Source organism: Thalassophryne amazonica, chromosome 21 (genome assembly GCF_902500255.1).
Source record: "Thalassophryne amazonica chromosome 21, fThaAma1.1, whole genome shotgun sequence".
In the NCBI taxonomy this organism is placed as follows: Eukaryota; Metazoa; Chordata; class Actinopteri; order Batrachoidiformes; family Batrachoididae; genus Thalassophryne; species Thalassophryne amazonica.
The window spans coordinates 10519107-10538464 of record NC_047123.1 but is presented as its reverse complement, the minus strand read 5'-3'; the positions used below and the strand labels follow the sequence as shown (position 1 = coordinate 10538464).

The window sequence follows — 19358 nt, the reverse complement described above, 5'->3', positions numbered from 1 at the left end:
CTTTTGAAAACGAAGCGTGTGGATTCATGCTTGGTGACCTAACCTGCTCCAGCTTCCAGCTGAGCTGCACCCTCACCACCACCCCGCGTCTGCCGTGGGAACGTACGTCGTCAGTAGCTCCCCACCGTGACCAACCGTCTGCCGTCACATGTGCAGCCCCCTCGTGATGCGTTTAAACGAAGCTACTGCTCTCCCACGGTCACTGAGCGGAGGAGGAGGCTGAGGGTGGGTCCATTTTAGTAGAATGCGGTGGTCCTTCTCACCGGCGGGTAATAGATATCTGGCAGGGAGGTATAAGGTGGCGAGAAACTGGCTACCCTCTAACCCAAAATGTTGTGGTTTGTGATGTATGCTGTTCCACCTGGCACACCCCCAATGTTTCAGGAACGAGTATGCGACTGATCTTCCTTCCTTCATGAACTGAAAATAGGACTTTTCTGAACAAATCTCCTAATCCATTGAAGGAAGAGGACGGGTTTGGGGGATTTGACTGGTGGTGGTTTATGCAAAGGTAGATGGGTTATTACAGTTGGAAAATGCTCCTCCCCACAGGTAGAGGTGTCGGAGGGTTTTTAATTTTAACTTTTAGTAGCTACTTCAGCTCACTCACATGCTGACATTCGTCATGGTGTTGACAGGCTCTCTTCATGGACAATGGGTTTGATTTGGATGGGGGTGACTTACGGTGTTGGGACAAGAGTCTTTGTTCACTAGTCTTTCCCCTTCCCTCCCCCACTCCTCCCCCTTGTCCCCCTGCCCATCCATCTATCTTGTTCCGACCATTTGGGCAGCTGTCACTTAATCCACCTAATCACAGGCTGTGATGGTCTGTGGGAAACTTGTCTAGCCCGTGCTTTGCTCAGCACTACACACACACACTCCGGGGGATATTTACCTCAAGTGTTTCCAACATGTAGGCATGCAGTCATGCCTGGATTTCACACAAACCCAAAAGGTGCAGGTCACATCTGACCACCTGCGCTTTGATTTGGTCAAGGATTCCAAAATGTTACAAATCCCACATCTCTAATATCTAGTCCAAAGGTCCCTCATTACAGACTGGGGTCTTACTTTAAAAATGGCAACAATTCCTAACATTTTTATCAAACATTATGAAAAGAAATGTAATTAAGGGTTAATGTTTTACAGTTTAAATGTGATCTTTATTGTAAATAGCTCTAACCAATCACATTGACTTTGCTCAGATGTGAGCTCATTGTCACATCACTTGTCATAAAACAGTCTTCTTGTCGAACTCACCTGCCTTGTGGCTTGTCTCTTGTTGCTGTAAACACCCACTCTGATTGAAAATGGATGGCAGCTGGTTGGTTTGCTTCTGGCTCTGGTAGCTAATGTGACCAAGGGGGTCATGGGGTCCCAGCCATGCTTGACACCATTGCAATCAAGGCCATCTGAGCACTCTCTGCTGGAGGAAGCTAAATAATAACACTATTTGCAACAGCCGCTGTGTTTTTCTGCATTGTTTATTTGGTATGATAAAAGTTTTGTAGCTACAAAAATAACACCAATACAGATATGTTCCTGAAATTGTCATATCAGTCACTTGATATCACTTGGGTTGCATCCGTTTGTTTTGTTTTTATGAGGGTGAACATCACTTTCTTTTCTATATCCAAAAACCCACCCCTCCACTTTGTTTGTGTACCTTTAGCTAAAGCTCGATACCATCTTGTCTGTTAACCTTTGTTTTTTTTTTCCTTTTCTGCCTTCTTTATCTTTGCATCAACTACAATTATGTGCACCCATAGAGCCCGTCAGTGGATACGATCCACTTATCTTCCATCCACTTGTCTTGGCACCCGTGGGCTTCTGCAATAACGCTCCCCTCCCCTTGATCCCGCCGCCACCCACAGCTAGACAAGCCTACTTAATCCCACGTCCCTGCAGCGACCGGCCTACCAGCTTGTTGGTTCTGATCAACACCAACTGACACACACTCATTTTACAGATCCCTGATTTCTTGCTTGTACTTGATTCGAGCACTCGCAAGCCCTTAAAATACTCGTCGTTATTTCTGTCTTTGACATTACAGTAGAGGTCAATCACTGTGGCTACTACAACTGTTGCTGATAGCGGTGTAATGAGCGTTATTTAGGTCAGCTGGTTGTCTGACTGTGTAGCCTGCTGGACACCAGTTACATTACTCCTGTGATGCGTAGTTAGCGTCTGTGTGCGTGCACGTAGCTAGTCAAAACTAAAGTCAGCTGTGCAGAATTCTTTTGCTGGATCAATGTAAGCAATTTAAAAAGTCCAGTCCAAAGTTGTGTAACGGTTTGTAAAGTGAGGGTGTGAGTTCATATTTTGGGAAGTGAGAACGTTAAGTCACCTGCTGTGTTGCTGTTGTTATTTGGAGTTTGTTGAAGTCCCCGTGTAAAGGTGGCAGGGGTCAAGACCGTTATGCACCAGGAAGCAGCCCACGTGCTGTCTTCATTCATTTCGTTGACGGCGTGTCTGCTGCTTTTGCTGCTCAGTCCAGCCTACAAAAAGTGGTTCTTCTGTTTAACTTTGACAATATTAAACTCTGTGTGATTTCCGCTGGTGTTGACTAATTAGAAAAACGAGATGGGGATTGGTTGGCGGCGTCCGCTCAGCAGGAAAACAGCAAGAGGGAGAGAGAGGACTTAAATTTAAATTTTTACTCTTGCTTTGACAATGTAAACATATGTTTCTGATATCAATAAAGCACCATTGAAATTGAGGAGAGACAGACAGAGTGCTGTCTTTGCTCTTTAAGCCTATAAAAATAAGGTTATAAAAGTACTTAATTCTTTCACCAAAACATCAAATCTAGGCTTGCACCTTGGTTGCACCTTCTGGCAAATTGTAGCTGAACTTTCAGGTTTTTCTTTTTAAGAAAATCCTCATAAAATCAACAGTAATGATGATAATAATAATATTAATGCAAACAGAGCTCTGGTATTGGACTAGTATCAGTATCGGCAGATATCCAAATTAAGGTATCGGGCTCGGATCAGAAGTGGAAAATTGTGGATCGTGCATCCCTAGTCTGTACTTTTTTCCTTATCCTGCTTTCAAAGATGGGACTTCACCTCCACGGTCTCTTTCACGTCTCTCTCACCAAACGTTACCATCCTCGACTTAAACTGTATCGTGATTAATAATCGTGATAGTTTCATCACCAGGCCTAAGTGCTGTCTTTCCATGACCTCTTCTCAGTCTTCCGGCTTCTGTTGGCATCTTCCAACAGTTTGCACTTTTCCTGTCTTACTCTCACATCGCTGAATCATTGGGTTTCATTGGGAGTGTAACAGAAGCACACCTCTGAGTATGGGGCCAAGTTCCACTTGAGCCTCTGTAGTAGCTTTGGAATTGATTTTTGCATCATCTGGCTTCTTCTACTCTAGTATTATGAGCACATTGCAGTTATTACTGACAACTGTCAGTATTTATTTATTTATTTTGTATTTATCCTTTTAGCATCCTCAATGGAAAATGTTTATGGGTAATACGTTAATGGTAATGTCCCTTACCAAAAAGTAGTACATGCAAGTATGTTTCAAGTATACTTCCAGTTTAGTTTTTATATACTTATCAGTACTATTTTTTGGTAAGGGGTGAGACTGTGGTGGTACATCAGATGGGTTGTAGTCGTAATGAAAAGCTCAGTAGTACAACAAGGGTTACAGAGTTTGCAAATATATCTTGTAGCATGCATTATTGTGTACCTGCTGTCACCGCTGAGTCATTTCCAGAGGGCTGTGCCATATTATGCATGTTAGAAATGTACACGAACTCCTTGTCAGTATGCTGGTTAGAGCCAGACTGATGGATTTTTGAGGCCGATGCCAATAACGATATTTGGATGAAAAAAATGCAGATAATCGATAAATCGGCTGACTTGCCGATAGCCGATAATCAGCCGATATTATTATTATTATTATTTATTATTATTTTTTTTTAATGTTCTTTTTTGGACCCTTAACAAAAAAGGTATGAGATAAAAGCTGAAGCTTTGTCCTCATATTGATTAACTTATAACAGAGAAGAATTTTCAAGTTCAAAAAATGCAAAAAATGCAATTGGAGCAGTTAGGGGGCTATTCAGACGGGCCAACTAGTAAGATATCACTCCTGAAAATGATCTTTGCCATGTCACGTGAGGTAAATCTGCCCTACGATTGGATTTTGGAAAACCATGTGACAGAGAACCAATTCCGATTGGACACTCACATTGCACACGTCATCACACATCTTCTATGAGGAGTACCAAGATGGCCAACGTCGAATCAAAAGTCTGCGGAGTTAACTTTTCAACAAAAAAATGTTAGTTTCTATCTCATATCATTTAAAAGTTATTTACAATTTAGTAAAGCTTGGTCCCAGCCATCGTATGTTACGATGTCAGCCCCAGAGGGTTAATGGCGAACGGCAATAATTCCCAGAACCCTTCCGGACGACCAGTGAATTTGAATGTTTTAACCTCTTAGCAGTAAACGAAAGTTTTCCATGCTAGAAATAAGGTCTACACAAAGTGGGCTTAATAAAAAGCGTGACCGATGCAATGAAGCACATTTGACACATTACTACATAAACTGAGTTAATCAAACTGAGTTGAACTGAAACGGGAGAAATGTGGGGTGAATGTAATCGCAAAGTTATTACAAGTAACTTCCTTATAAGCTTACTTGTGTGCTTTTGTCAGCCGATCAGTGCAGTGTGACGGCAAACTAAGGTGGTCGGTGATGAACACATTTAAGCAGGGGTGTGAGCAGCTCTCAGTTGAATGGAGTCAGAGCTCCATCTACTGGACAAACGGTGCAAGGACATTTTATATTGCCGACACAAACATTATTTCAGTAACTGTTCTGTTTATGAGAAATTTTCGGTGTTCTATCGGCAAAATTTCGGCCGATAGTAAGTACTGTGAAAAGGGCTTATATCGGCCGATAATATCGGTCGGGCGATAATATCGGTCGGGCTCTCATACCGGTGTACATTTTTACATGATTATATATTTTTAAAGAAGTGTCATTGTGATATTAATAGCTGGGTTTCATTCCACATTAGGTGAGTAGAAAGATATATACAGTGAATGTTCAAATTTATTGGCTGCTTCTGCAGTGGCGACTCGCGAGGAGAGTGTTGGCTACATTGTAAACATAGTTACTGGATTAATGTCGCTGACATAATAATGCAGCGACCAGCTAAGTTGAATGTGTGTGTGTGTGTGTGGTCTGTTAATGTCAGTTGTCTGTCTGGGCAAGTATTGTGGTGCTGATGTATGTGGTGATTAAATCTAGGGCTGTCTCGATTTGGAATTTGGCCCAGGAAAGGCATTTTTGTGACTGATCATGTTGGATCAATTAAACACAATTTAATTGCTAACTCAGTGCATGTGTTCTCTCACTTCGTTTCACAAATATGGTGCCAGCATTTCATTTTTATTTATCACAGATTTCCTTCAAATATTGTGCAATAATTTTTAGGCAATATCGCCCACCCCTGAGAGGATGTTTTAAAGTCCTTCACTGTACTTCAACAGCAGATAATTTGAAGGGTCTGTGAAGCAGGCATGATTTCCTCATGTATAAAAAGTGTTAAATGACATGCGTCTCCATGGACAAACAGCTGTACAGAAGGGAACAAAGATGAAACTGAGGCTGGAGAATGTTTTTAACTTCTATTCCACTATGTGGAAAATTGGATTTGCACATTTTGTGAGGAAAAATGCAGATAAGAACCCTGCCCAAAGGAGTCACTTTTCAGGTTATTCAAAAATTTCTAATGGCTTTTCCACATGCATTTCTTTCCTTGTTCACCTAAATATTTGTTGCAATCATTTAACTAATTTTCCTGAAAGTCTTTTTTTCTTCTTCTTTCTACATTTGGTCCAAAGTTATTTCCTTTGTCATATGTTCATGAGCCTTTAGTTTTGGGTGTGAAATTAGCACCATGACCTGTCTTGAGCTGCTTCTTGGCTTGGTCTGCATCAGCCACCAACAACCTCAACATCTGCACCAGCATCATGGATCTTAGCCAGAAAAAAGCACTATATGACCAGAAAAAAGCACCATATGACCAAAAAACCCGAGCTGATGTTTCCTCACTATTTGATACTTCTTATCAGAGTCTCTAAGTAACCTTTTGTTTTCCATGCCATCAATACAGCAGTACCCAACAATTCTCTGAAGACTCCTCGTGCCAAAGACATCCCTTTGTTGCCTTTGGTCACTGGTTAGTGTCCAGGTCTCAGTAAAAACAGAAGCCACCAGGACCCTAAAGACATGAACTTTCTTTCTCATGGATAGGCAAAGGCATCACCAAACACCTCTGTCCAGCGACCTCATGACTCAGAAAGCGCTTCCCAGATGTCCCTTGACCTCAAAGGCTGAGTACCAGGCGATGTGAATGCCATTGTCAAGTGATGTCTTGTGCACAAGTGTCACCCAAAGTCAACAGTTAGGTTAGGGTGGTATTGGCATCAATCAAGGCATTGCTGAGAAAGGTTGTGAAGAGGGAGCTGAGTAATAATATGATGATCTTCATTACCTTTCTTCCGTGGTACAAATATTTGGTATTGACTCAAAGAATTGGTGAGAATTGTTTTCTTTGCATGGTGAGGCAGGGAGCTCCGAATACAACTGCTTTGACGTTAGTCAGGCGGCATTGGGGGCGTCTGATTCGACCCCTTGTTTTCTGGAGGCGTTCCAGGCTTTGAAAGATCCTGAATACGCTATGGGAGTATAGATCCCAGTTGGCCTTGACACACCTTCAGCTGGCCGGGGAGAGGGTCGTCTCAGTTACCTTACTTGACTTGGACGTCATATGTCTGAAATATCTGCACATCATTTGTTTGCGAATCGGCGCAAATAGTCGATTACATAACTAATGTATCATGTACTAGGCAGCGCGGTGAAGAAATGAACAAAATGTTTTGAGTTTAAGATGTGGAAATGGATGTTCTTGTGCTAAATTCTCTGACTTGTTATTGTGTTTCTCTCTCTCTTTCTCTGTCTGCTTGTAGCGGTCGTACACACTGATTGTAGAAGCCTGGGACTGGGACAACACCACACACACCAACGGTAAGTGTTCACCCACACACATCCTAACCCTGTGGCTTTTGTGCAATACAACCAAATGTGTCTAGATCACAAGGAGAGAGTCTTAACTTATTTCTTATCATAAACATTCAAACTCCTGTGTATGTTGTTACAGTCTTGACACCCGTAGAGTATTCGATTCCGCTCATCTTTTTGTTTCTTGGCCACCGGGTGCAGTGCTTTATAAAATACTAAAACATGGAGCTTTGAAGTAGTCGGGGGATTTTCAGCCTGTTCAATGTCTTCTATGTGCAGAAATTAATTTGGAGTTTGTTGTTTGTCTTTTTTTTATTGTTTGACATAATCATCAAGCACTTTTTATTTGTCTGTAATGTTGTTGTGGTTTTGCTGTTGTCTTAAGTATCGGCACAACTTGAACCTTTTAATTAAAAAAAAAATGTCAGCTGTATCCTCAGCTTTAGATGATGACTTGATTTCACTTTCATAGTCACTTTTCGTGCACTGTTGCTCTCTTGCTTCCTTATCCGATACGGATTATGGTTACTCTAGTAGCCTGTGTCAGGTCCTGGCCTAAATAATAATGAACTTGTCAGCCTGTGAGCTTCATGTAGTGGGCACAGGCTATATTTGTACTGTTGCCAGTGTTTGAGTCTCGCTTTCAAGGCATTCAGAGATGGTGCATCTACAGACTTGGCGGGTAACGTGTTACATATGTCAGTTTCTATGTTGCTCAAACACTGTAACTTTGTCATTTTGAGGGCCCTGTCCTTCCTCAGCTTGAACTGGTGCCCTCTTCTGTTAGTCCAGTCTGTTTTAACCTACAGTAGCCTGCAGCTACAGTGCCATGTGCTTGTACATCTCAATAATACAGACTTGACGATCCTTGTTTAGCAAGTGTTTTAGCATATGGATGGCACTTGATTGCTGGAACTAATCTAGTAGCATGGTGTTGGATGTTCTCTAACAGTTGACTATCTTCCTGTATATGGGGCACCAAGCATCATTTCTGTGCTCTTAATGTGAATGTACTAGTGACATCAAGTTCTTAAACACGAGTGTGTCTAGGTGGACTTATGATCTTCTGATGGGTCTTGAATTTTATTTGCCTTGTTCACTTTCTGTTCACAGTGAGCGCAAAATGCAGGGGTTAAAGTTCTGTGTCGCTGTGACTGATTTCCGTCCATTGAGGCTGCCAAAAGGTGATATATGAGATCACTGCAGATCTGATGATTTTAAAAGGGGCGGAGTCTTACTAGACTATTGATTATGATATGCAGCCTCACCGATCAGCTGCTTCTGTGACAGTTGCTGACAGTGGTCTTATATCCTGGGTTTGTGAGTTTCTGTGAAGGCTCTCAGTTGTCCAGGTGGTTTCCATAGTAGAGAAGCTTGAATCTTCGACTGGACTGAGTTCCTTGACGCAAGAACGTTTCGCTTCAAATCGCAGAAGCTTCCTCTGCTAAAATTCTTGCTGAGGGTAGCTTTTGCGATTTGAAGCGAAACGTCTTCGCGTCAAGGAACCCAGTCCAGTCGAAGATTTAAGCTTCTCTACACTGGGTTGGTGAGCTTTAACTGATACCCTACATTATGGATTAAACTGAATTTTTATTGGCGCACTTCTTTAGGATAACGGTGCCCGTGCGTCCTGTCTAGCCATGGAGGAGTGGCGTCATCTATGGAACACATGCAGTCCAACTGTGCATGCACGCTGGATGCATCCTGTTTGGCTGTGGATGCTATTGTATTTGTCTATTTATTTATTTTTTATTTTTTCCGAGTGCCGCAGTGGAAATATATCTAATGCTGCCAGGCCTGCAACAACCCCTGTGCATGCAGGGGTGGCGTGCTCCACCTGTGTGGAGAATGTGTTTGAGGCAATCAGGATTTATTTTTGTTTGCATTGTCTGTGAGGACTTCAGTGGAAGTTGAGAGACGCAGCTCCTGGACATCATTCAACAAGTCCGTGAGTCATTGTTCACACTTTTCTTCTTGTTTTTTTTTTTGTTGTTGTTGTTTGTTTTTGTTTTGTTTTTTTTTTGTATTAACTGATTCCATCAGCTCAAAGTGATTTTAATCAGTGAAATCACCTGGTGGGGTTGGTGGTTGCAAAGAAAACCTGCACCTTCTTGGCCTGTTTTGGAATCAGTTTGAGACCTTTGCTGTAGACCTTCGTATGATCTGCATACATCTATATGTGAATATTTCACCTACTTCTGGCAGGTCATTGATCTTTTTTTTCTCTCTCTCTTCCCCAAGCTCCTTGTTTCCAGAGCTTTCTTCTTACAGTAGGAAATATTTCTACTTTTTAGTGTGCAGGCTAAAAGCTGAAGATGTTCTCAGTCTTGTCTACTTGTCCATCCATATAAAGTATAAATATCCAAAAGCGTATTGTTGTTGATTGTAAATTTGATCACATTATCTTGTTTTGGGGGGGTGATTTATTTGATTGCCGGAGTGTTAGAATTGGTGCTTTTACAGTCATCTGAAATCACCGTGTAGCGTCATAACCACCCAAGACAGAAGAAAGGCGGGCTTGTTTCTTGGTGGCTGCACTGGCCGGACAGCTGTTTCCTGTTTTCCTTTGACTGTGTCCGCCTGGCGGACTCCAGTCTCTTCTTTCTATCTGTCCACTATCCCAGTCTGAATGAACAACGACCCATCGTGTGGACAAAGCTTTGATCTGTGGATACGTCGGCATTTTGGATGATTCCCCGCAGCTGTTTGTCATGCAATCCTGTGCTTGAATATCTGTCAACTCTAGTGCAAAGCTGCTCCTGTTTGAGGTCATGACATCCTGTTTTGTCCACATCAAACCATCCAGTAGCAGACAATGGACAATAAATAGATGTTGACATCATCCTGTAGATGTATGTGTGTGATTGGACGAATGTCGCTGCCTCTTTCCGCATCTTGGACTCTTCTAATTTGTCTTTACATGAAGCTGCACTGATCTACTATAACGTCCAATACGGTGACTGTACCATCTCATTTAGTCATGTCACCAGTTATTCCAGGTGTGATGTTGTGACCTCTGCTGCAAATTGATGATCTCAGAATAAAGTTAATATTTTACTTCTGTGCTTGATTTTCAGTGTCTTTTTTTTAAACAAAATTACTTTCAATGCCTGCACATTTCACTGCAGTTGTAAGACATTGTTTTCACCCCCTCTGTTTATCTGTAAGCTTTGTCTTTCCACACAATAAGTAATGAATGCTTCATCTATTTGAAACCATTTCTTGGTGATGTATTGAGGAGGCTTGAGGAAGGTTCTTTTGAAAATGCCTATCATCTCTTACCCAACATGGCCACCACACGTGGCACCTTGTTGTTTTCTTTCAAAAATGGCTGTCATCTCTTACCCAATATGGCTGCCACATGTGGTACCTTATTTATTGTTTCTGTACAATAAGTAAAGATTACTTTGTGTGACAGGAAACATTTCTTGGGGGTTATCTGTTATCCAGTATGGCTGCCATAGGTGGCACCTTGAGTTTCATTTTGGCACAATAACTTAAAAACAAAACAAAAAAAAACCTTGTTTGTTTGAAACCATTTTTTGGTGAGTTGGAGGAAGGTTCCTTTCAACAATGACTATCCTCTGTCATTGAATGCAGCTACTCCAGACGTCTTCTTGATTTTATTTTTCGCACATTAAATAAAGAACCTCATCTGATTGAAAATAATTCTTGATGGTATATTGGGGAGCATACAGTTTAATCTTTTAATGACACCAGGTTAGTCCCATTGAGATTAAGATCTCTTTTATAAGGAAGACCTGGACAATTAGAAAGTTTCCAGTTCACCTAACCTGCATGTCTTTAGATGTGTTCTTTTGAATCTGCATGTCATTACGCCACACACCAGTTGTAAAGTGCCCATTTTTTGAGATACCAGTACACCATCTTTAAAGCACCAGTCTTTTCTATAGAAATGATGCCCCGACTTTATCACTATACCTACTTTAAAAACCTTACTCAACCTTTACCTGCTTTAAATACCAACTTAATGTACAAGCGATGGCATATGCCACGCTTTGCTCTTTTTTTTCCCTACATTACAGTATTTATTACTACTATAAATTATGAAGAATGAAAAACTGCCACTACTATTTGAGTTGTTGCATCAAAGAGAGGTCACAGATCAGTGTGTATCCTCACAGAAGTGGAAGGAGGCAACTCTAATGACTGTGTTCTGTCTGTTGGTGGTGATGTCTTCAAAACCCAAAGAACAATTACAATCAAGCTCCGTGGATCAGCTGAATGGACCGTTGACTCATAGTACAAGGTCATAAATGCATTAATGATCATATCTCAGGAACGAGATGATTTCAAAACTCTTGATGTCAAAAATGGACACTGTCCAAATACATATGGGCCTGACTGTAGGTGTGAGTGTTGCTGAATGTGTCCTCTGGTCTGACTCAGCACCGGTATCGTGTCCTACGTAAGAAGTCAAAGCTGCATTGCTCTGTCAGTGAGATTCTTGTCGTTCAGCATCATTTCCTCCAACGTGCATCTCTTCCCATTCCCCCCGCATCCTCAGGAAAGGCAGCCGGCTGTTTTCCTTGTTTATCGAACAGGAAGTCGAGTGGACTGGACGGCTGGTCTCACTGTTTAGACATTGATTTAGCAGAGCCTGGCTTGGGTCTGGAGCCCATTGTTCTCTATCGAGCAACTGCCGGGGTTTATTTCTGTTATTGTTGCTTAATTCTGTCTGGCATTGTGTCAGCCCTCGGCACAGGAAGGTGTTTCCATCTATTTTTGTGTGTGCGTGTCCATTAACTCTCAAAAAATGTCTGTGGCGCTTGGCGGCCCAAAGCCACCAAGAAAAGGAAATCACAGAGCCCTGATTTCCACAGAGATTGTTTGGCTGCTTCGATCCCGCTGTGATAACGATTGCTTTCCCTCTGTAGTGTGGCAAACGCTCCAAGCAGCAGCATCCCCCCCCACACACACACACACACTTTATGGCGCCACCAGAAAATGAATCAATTTGCAGGCAGTGAATTTTAAATTCACATTCTTCAGAAGACCACTCCCACAAACACAAGGAATGTGATGTCATCATGACTGTAAATGCACTGCTGTGATGGTACATCATTCAAGTAGGGTTTTGTTGTTGTTTTAAATGTTTTCCCCCAATGGTCAAATCAGAACAAAATGTTTTTTTTTTTATGATGCCTTACTGGGATTTTTCTGCCATTTTAATCTGTTGGCAAGGTAGGTTGGTCATTACTACCCAAGGTGGCAAATCTTTGATATGGTGTTTTGATCACCTAGCTACAAGAGGGACTGGAAAAAAATATGGCAAACCAACCCAAGGTGGATTGGTTTAAAAATGTACTAATCATATTAAAGTGTACCACATGATTTGTGTGGCCATAAAGATTCCAGAAAGGTATAGTTTGGACTATGACTGATTTCTTTGGGGTTAAAAATGGTGACAAAGGTCCATTTCAGTTTGTGCAGGAGTCAAAAGCTAGTTCCCCCAGTTCTTTAAAGTACTGGCATGAATGACCAATTACTATTATCACGCTATTAGGATTAATAAATAGTTTGGACTTGTTGAATGCTTTGTCTGCAAAGTATTAGTCAAATAAAGTCAACGTCAGTTGGATTCTGTGACGTATGTGACCCCATTACGTGATGAGCAAGCATAACTGATGGCGCAAACTGTTCCTTTTTAGCTCAACCAGAAATTTGCATTACTTTAACAAAATTGGAGCGACTTTAACTTTTGACCCTGTTTATACTTAAATTGACCTTTGCCACCATTTTTGCTGGTTTTACCACATTCTATAAAATTCTGTCACAAATGATCCAAGTTGTGCCTTTTTTTTTTTTTTGGAATCTTTATCAAGAGACAAATAATGTGGTATATTTGTCAATATGATTGGAGCATTTTTAAATTTTGACCCATCTGTAGTCCTTCATTGACCTCTACCTGGATGTAGTTAGCACCTTGAGATGGATATCATACGTCCGCCCCACAAAGTCCCTTTTATACATAGGAGACCAAAATGCCATCTGAAAGGTTTTGTCACTTTGGGTGGTAGTGACACGTCCACTGGCAAGAGTCTGGCCCAAGGCCTAATGTTTGTTTAATGTCTGTTTTTTGTTTCAGATGAGGAGGAGCTGCTGATTGAACGCAGCACTCACGCTGGTATGATCAACCCCGGTGACCAGTGGCAGAACATCCTGCACGATGGTCCAGTGGCTCGTCTCATCTATCGGATCAGAGTACGCTGTGATGAAAACTACTACGGCAACAAGTGCAATAAGCTGTGCGTTCCTCGCGATGACTACTTTGGCCACTATCGCTGTGAGCAGTCGGGGAACAGAGTCTGTCTGAAGGGCTGGATGGGCCATGACTGCAGGACGGGTACGTTGATGGCATGTCAGCCGATAGCTTAAACATATTTAACCAGTTACCTTGTCTTGTTTGTCTGATGGTCAGGACATTCATTCATTTTCTATACCTGCTGATTCCAGTTAAGGGTCACGGGGGAGCTGGAGCCTATCCCATTGGTCATAGGGCAAGAGGCAGGGTATACCCTGGACAGGCAGGATGGTCAGGCCAGTGAAAGCCAAATTAAAGGCAGTTTTGACATTTAACTCCATTACCATGTCAACAGCAGAGCTGCACATTGTCATACTTTTGTTTTTGAAGTGCACTCAAGCAAATTATCAGTGGAAGCTTTGCAGGTTTCACTGCTGCCTGCAGCAACAAACAAGAAAACAGCAGGTTTGTGAACAGCAGGTTTAGTTTGCTCTCGTGTATTGAGTAACATCTTGAGATCAAGCAGCTCAAGACCTGGGTCAGGAGTGCTGACAGGCCTGAACAGAAACTCCTGACAGATGTACAAGTGCTGAATGTCCCCCCCCCCCCCCCCCCCCCCCCCCCCCCCCAGCCACTACCCTACAGAACCACTCTGTCCTATTGGCACCCACCTAGAAAGACTGCTGGTCCATCACCTCCTTATTTGGTGGAGTAATGAAATTGGTATTTCCCTGACATATTCTGAATTAAGTCTTTGAAAGGATGGACCTTTCTAATATTTGTTTGTGGGGCTAAACCAAAGCAGTGCAGTTCCACAGTTGAAACCCAACGGTCAGAAGTTGGCAAATTGAAGGTCAACAGACCAAAATGTTGCCATGTTTGTTTGACATGGCTTGAATTGAATAGGTAAGTAAGTTACTGTATTTTCACACGTGTCGCACCTTTTATTTATTTTTTTTGTCTCATCAGCTCTTTAATTTGAGTTTTTTGTGTATTTTTGGAGTATACTCTAATTATTGGCATGTGTTTTTATTATTGCTGTCTGTGAACCTGTAAAAGGGTTCCCATAGGAGGAGCATCAGTTTTTTTTTATTGTTTTTTTTTATACCTGACTGAGCTTTGAAGTCGAGAGCAAAAGGCTGTGTTGTTAAAAGGGCGGGGGTTAAGTGTTGGGGACGTGGTGGCTGTAACGTCTCGTCAGCTCAGGCTGCCATGAACTCTCCAATCCTGTTACCTTGTTAGACACAAACACATCTCTAGTCATGCTTTTGTATTTGAACAAACTAAAGCAAGTGGAATGTTTTCTGAGGCAACATTTATTGTTGTGCTTTGTCCCTCTAATTTTTATTATGTCCTCCCAACCCCCCAACCCCCTTAGCAATCTGCAAGCAAGGCTGCAACCTAGTGCACGGTGGCTGTTCGACTCCCGGAGAATGCAAGTAAGATTAACAGGACAATCGTGATCGAAGGCGTGACTCTTTATTGATTACTGTGGTATTTATTGGACATGCCGCTTGGAACGAGTGGCTCAGTTTGACGTAGGACAGGGGTGGCCAAGTTCGGTCCTCGAGAGCCACATTACTGACACTTAGTTGTCTCCCTGCTCCAACACACCTGAATCCAATGAAAGGCTCATTAAAAGTCTGCTAACGAGTCTTTCATTGGATTCAGGTGTGTTGGAGCAGGGAGACAACTAAGAGTGTCAGTAATGTGGCTCTCGAGGACCGAACTTGGCCACCCCTGACGTAGGATTTGAACCCTTGTATTAATCAGATTTGTAGATGAGAAGATGCACATCAAAGGTTGTGTGGCCAAAAGTGGGTATGCTAACTGGTAACGCCAGTTTGTTTTTTGTTTTTTTCCTTTGCCTGTCAGCCTTTGACTTTCCTTGCGGGTGTTTCTACCTCCGCTCAGAAGAAAAAGGCAACAGCTTGTCTGCCTACTTGTATTTTTAGCCTCCAAAATCCTTCACGGAATACCAAGCATCTCATCAGCTCTCTGCGGCTCCGACTGAAGGTCGGGAGTTGTTGATGTGCGATTCTGACAGCTGTAAACGTGCAGGGAATTGTCATTATCCTCACTGCCTGCAGTGCAGGTCTTCTTGAAGGGCAAGAAAGGAAAAGAATATCCCATCCTTGTGTGTGTTTCCCTCATGATAATGGCAGTGTGATAAAGTGACGTAGAATGGCCCCAGAGGTCCACACGTCCAGGATACGGTACATCCCGTCATCATTGTCTGCAGCCCAAATGGGAAAGTGTTTCTTACTTATTTTTATTTGAGGGGAAAAAAAGGATCGAGGAATGGTTGACTTGTTGTCGGAAATGTGTCCACGTACAACATTGATCAGCACTTTGCAGCATTACTCCAGTTGACAGAGTGAAAACACAGAAAAGTACCTCAGTTCCCACGGCCCAGGTGCTAGAGCTAGTTCTCCACTACCTACAAAATTAAGTAATGGTTCAGTTTCTGGCTACCTTGTCTTAGGAGCGGGATGTAAGTCCCGCACCTGAGTCCACACCTTGACTGGTCATAACGGGTGACTGTGAGCTGAATTTTTTTTCAGTACTTTGTTTGTTCTCAAATGAAAATATCCAGATGTAAGCGGAGTCCGTTCATTTGATATCTGAGAATTTTCATTTTCCTGCACTGGCTTGACTTTTACGCCTGTGGTTATAGAAAGCTGGAATTAAATCTCTGGCATTTTGTTGCCTTTATTTCGTCACAGCTCCGTGGGCTTTGTAATGATTTGCCCGGGTTGGCATGGCTTTAGACACGCCACAATAGCTGTTGCATACCAGTGCAGTGATGGTTTTATTAGCACGCATTAGGCCTGTTCTGACATTTTCAGAGGCTCACATGGCCAAGCGGAGTAACACGCCTTTCTCCGCTGAAGGTTTTGCAACCTTGGCGTGCAGTCACCGTGCAGATGTTAGACTCAGGTAAGATGAAGCGGCACACCTACATCCGTAAGGAGTTACTCATCGTGGTGACTGTATAGGCGAGAACTAAATCATAGCACATCCTTTAATGTTGTAAAACTTGACAGTTTTATTTATCTGTTTTAAGATTGTAAAGCAGATGATGCAAGGATGAATGTTGTTACTGTAGTGGTTGTCAGTCCCACTGCGGCTGATCGTGTGTGGCTGTATGGACCCACCCCCCCGAGTCCAGCAGAGACGTTCAGAGTCCTCGTCTCCTCGAGAGACAGCGGTGCCGTCTGCAGGAGACCACTGACTCAAAATAGCAGTCGACTGACAAGACAGCTGGCTCGACGACACCGCGGCCTTGGAATAGCAGAGCAGGCGTGCGGCACGTACACATTCGTCTCCGGCTAATCACTGCGAGAACTGCCACGCCACCCGGACCGCCAGACTCCAACCCAAACAGGGGAGCTGGTGGAAGTATTCTTAACCCCTCCTGCCCTGGAATGTCACCCTCCACTAAGATTAGTTGGCAGGAGGCCTTTGGATGTGACGCAAGAGAAAATATTAGACATTTCCACGCCTGATGGCTCATTTTAGTCTCTTTGGCCTTTGAGGATCCCTGATTGAATTGAGTTTGGAGGTAATGAGCATCTTCTGCGCACCTCCTCTTGGATGTCACTGAAGTGTTACATAGTTCTGTCACACCGTATAAAGCTGTGCAAGAACAATATTGGATTCTGCTCTAATGCCTTTGAGGGGAGATAATTGAACCAGGTATTACCCAGGTTAAGCAAAATTACTATATATATATATATATATATATATATATATATATATATATATATGGGGACTGATAAGCACAAAATTGGAGTAAAATGTAATGAAATGGAGCACAGTGAACCAGACCGACTCCAAATAAGTACTTTTATTTAATGTTTGGCTTTTGTTTTTTGTGACATGCACTCAGTACATTTAGTAGGGGCAGGTGTGCCATTTGGCGTTCAAGAGATGAAACTTCAGTCAGTGGGTCAGTCTGCTCCATTTCGTAATGTTTTACCCCATTTTGTTATCAGTCCCCATTTCGCAAAAAAATTTAATAAAAGTACTTAATAAAAAATATTTTGGAGTCAGTCTGCTCCATTTTGCTACATTTTACCCCCATTTTGTTACTGTCAGTCCCCATTTATCTCCATTTCGCTTAACAATAATAAAATAAAAGTACTTAATTGAATCATATTTAATCATATTTGGAGTCAGTCTGGGTAAGTCTGCTCCATTTCGTTAAATTTTACCCCATTTCTTGATTATCAGGCTCAGTTTTACTCTTTCGTATATTTCGTATTTTAGTGTAGCTGTATATACAGTGGGGAAAATAAGTATTTCATCCCCTGTCAGTTTTGCAGGTTTTCCCACCTACAAGAATGCAGAGGTCTGTAATTTTGGTCGTAGGTACACTTCAACTGTGAGACAGAATCTAAAAACAAATCCAGAAAATCACATTGTATTTTGATTTTTAAATAATTAATTTGCGTGTTATTGCATGAAATAAATATTTAAACACCGACCAACCAGCAAGAATTCTGTCTCTTACAGACCTGTTAATTTTTCTTTAAGAAGCCCTCTTATTCTGCACTCTTTACCTGTATTAGTTGCACCTGTTTGAATTTGTTACCTGTATAAGACACCTGTTCACACACTCAATCAATCACACTCCAACCTGTCCACCAAAGAGCTGTCTAAGGACACCAGGGACAAAACTGTAGACCTGCACAAGGCTGGGATGGACTACAGGACAACAGGAAAGCAACTTTTGTGTTATTATTTATTAGAAAGTGGAAGAAACACAAGATGACTGTCAATCTCCCTCGGTCTGGGATTCCATGCAAGATCTCACTTTGTGGGGTAAGGATGATTCTGAGAAAGCTCAGAACTACACAGGAGGACCTGGTCAATGACCTGAAGAGAGCTGGGACCACAGTCACAAAGATTACATTAGTAACACATGATGCTGTCATGGTTTAAAATCCTGCAGGGCAGCAAGGTCCCCCTGCTCAAGCCAGCACATGTCCAGGCCTGGTTGAAGTTCAACAGTGACCATCTGGATGATCCAGAGGAGGCATGGGAGAAGGTCATGTGGTCAGATGAGACCAAAATAGAGCTTTTTGGGATCAACTTCACTTACCATGTTTAGAGGATGAGAACAACCCCAAGAAAACCATCCCAACTGTGAAGCATGGGGGTGGAAACATCATACTCTGGGGGTGCTCTTCTGCAAAGGGGACAGGACAACTGCACCATATTGAAGGGAGGATGGACGGGGTCATGTATTGCGAGATTTTGGCAAACAACCTCCTTCCCTCAGTAAGAGCACTGAAGATGGGTCATGGCTGACAGTTGACCCCAAACACACAGCCAGGGCAACTAAGGAGGGGCTCCGTAAGAAGCATTTCAAGGTCCTGGAGTGGCCTGGCCAGTCTCCAGACCTGAACTCAATAGAAAATCTTTGGAAGGAGCTGAAACTCCAAACCTGAAAGATCTGGAGAAGATCTGTATGGAGGAGGTGACCAAAATCCCTGCTGCAGTGTGTGAAAACTTGGTCAAAAACTACAGGAAAGGTCTGACCTCTGTAATGGCAGACAAATGTTTCTGTACCATTTGTTAAGCTGTTTTTCTAGGTGGTCAGATACTTATTTTATGCAATAAAATGCAAATTAATTTTTTAAAAATCATACAATGATTTACTGGATTTTTTTTTTTTAGATTCTGTCTCTCACAGTTGAAGTGTACCTACGGTAAAAATTACTGTAGGTGGAAAACCCTAAAAACTGACAGGGGATCAAATACTTATTTTCCCCACTGTATATTGACCTGGTGCATCACAGTTGACCAGATTTTAATCAGTTTGTCCTTGTTATATGTCCTTTTTAAAATGGAGACATACACAATGAAAGGATTTATTACTTATTGAGTTATCGTCTGTATAACTTGGGTGGGCTGAACTAACTTACTCATGTACAGGAAGCCAGAGGACATGAAGGAGAGGAACAGTGGTAGCCAGTAAACCAGTAGTGATCAGTATGTCTGGTATTTATATTTGCAGTTTTATTTATT

The 19358-nt window shown here is 42.3% G+C and overlaps 1 protein-coding gene across 1 annotated transcript in view; it reads left to right on the top strand.

The window, feature by feature from the left end:
* The window catches only part of jag2b (jagged canonical Notch ligand 2b), a 104691-nt gene that overhangs the window by 44332 nt on the left and 41001 nt on the right, over positions 1-19358 (top strand). Inside the window, 2 exon segments of the mRNA XM_034162075.1 lie at positions 13167-13424; positions 14701-14761. Of these exon segments, the coding sequence (XP_034017966.1) occupies positions 13167-13424; positions 14701-14761 (319 nt within the window).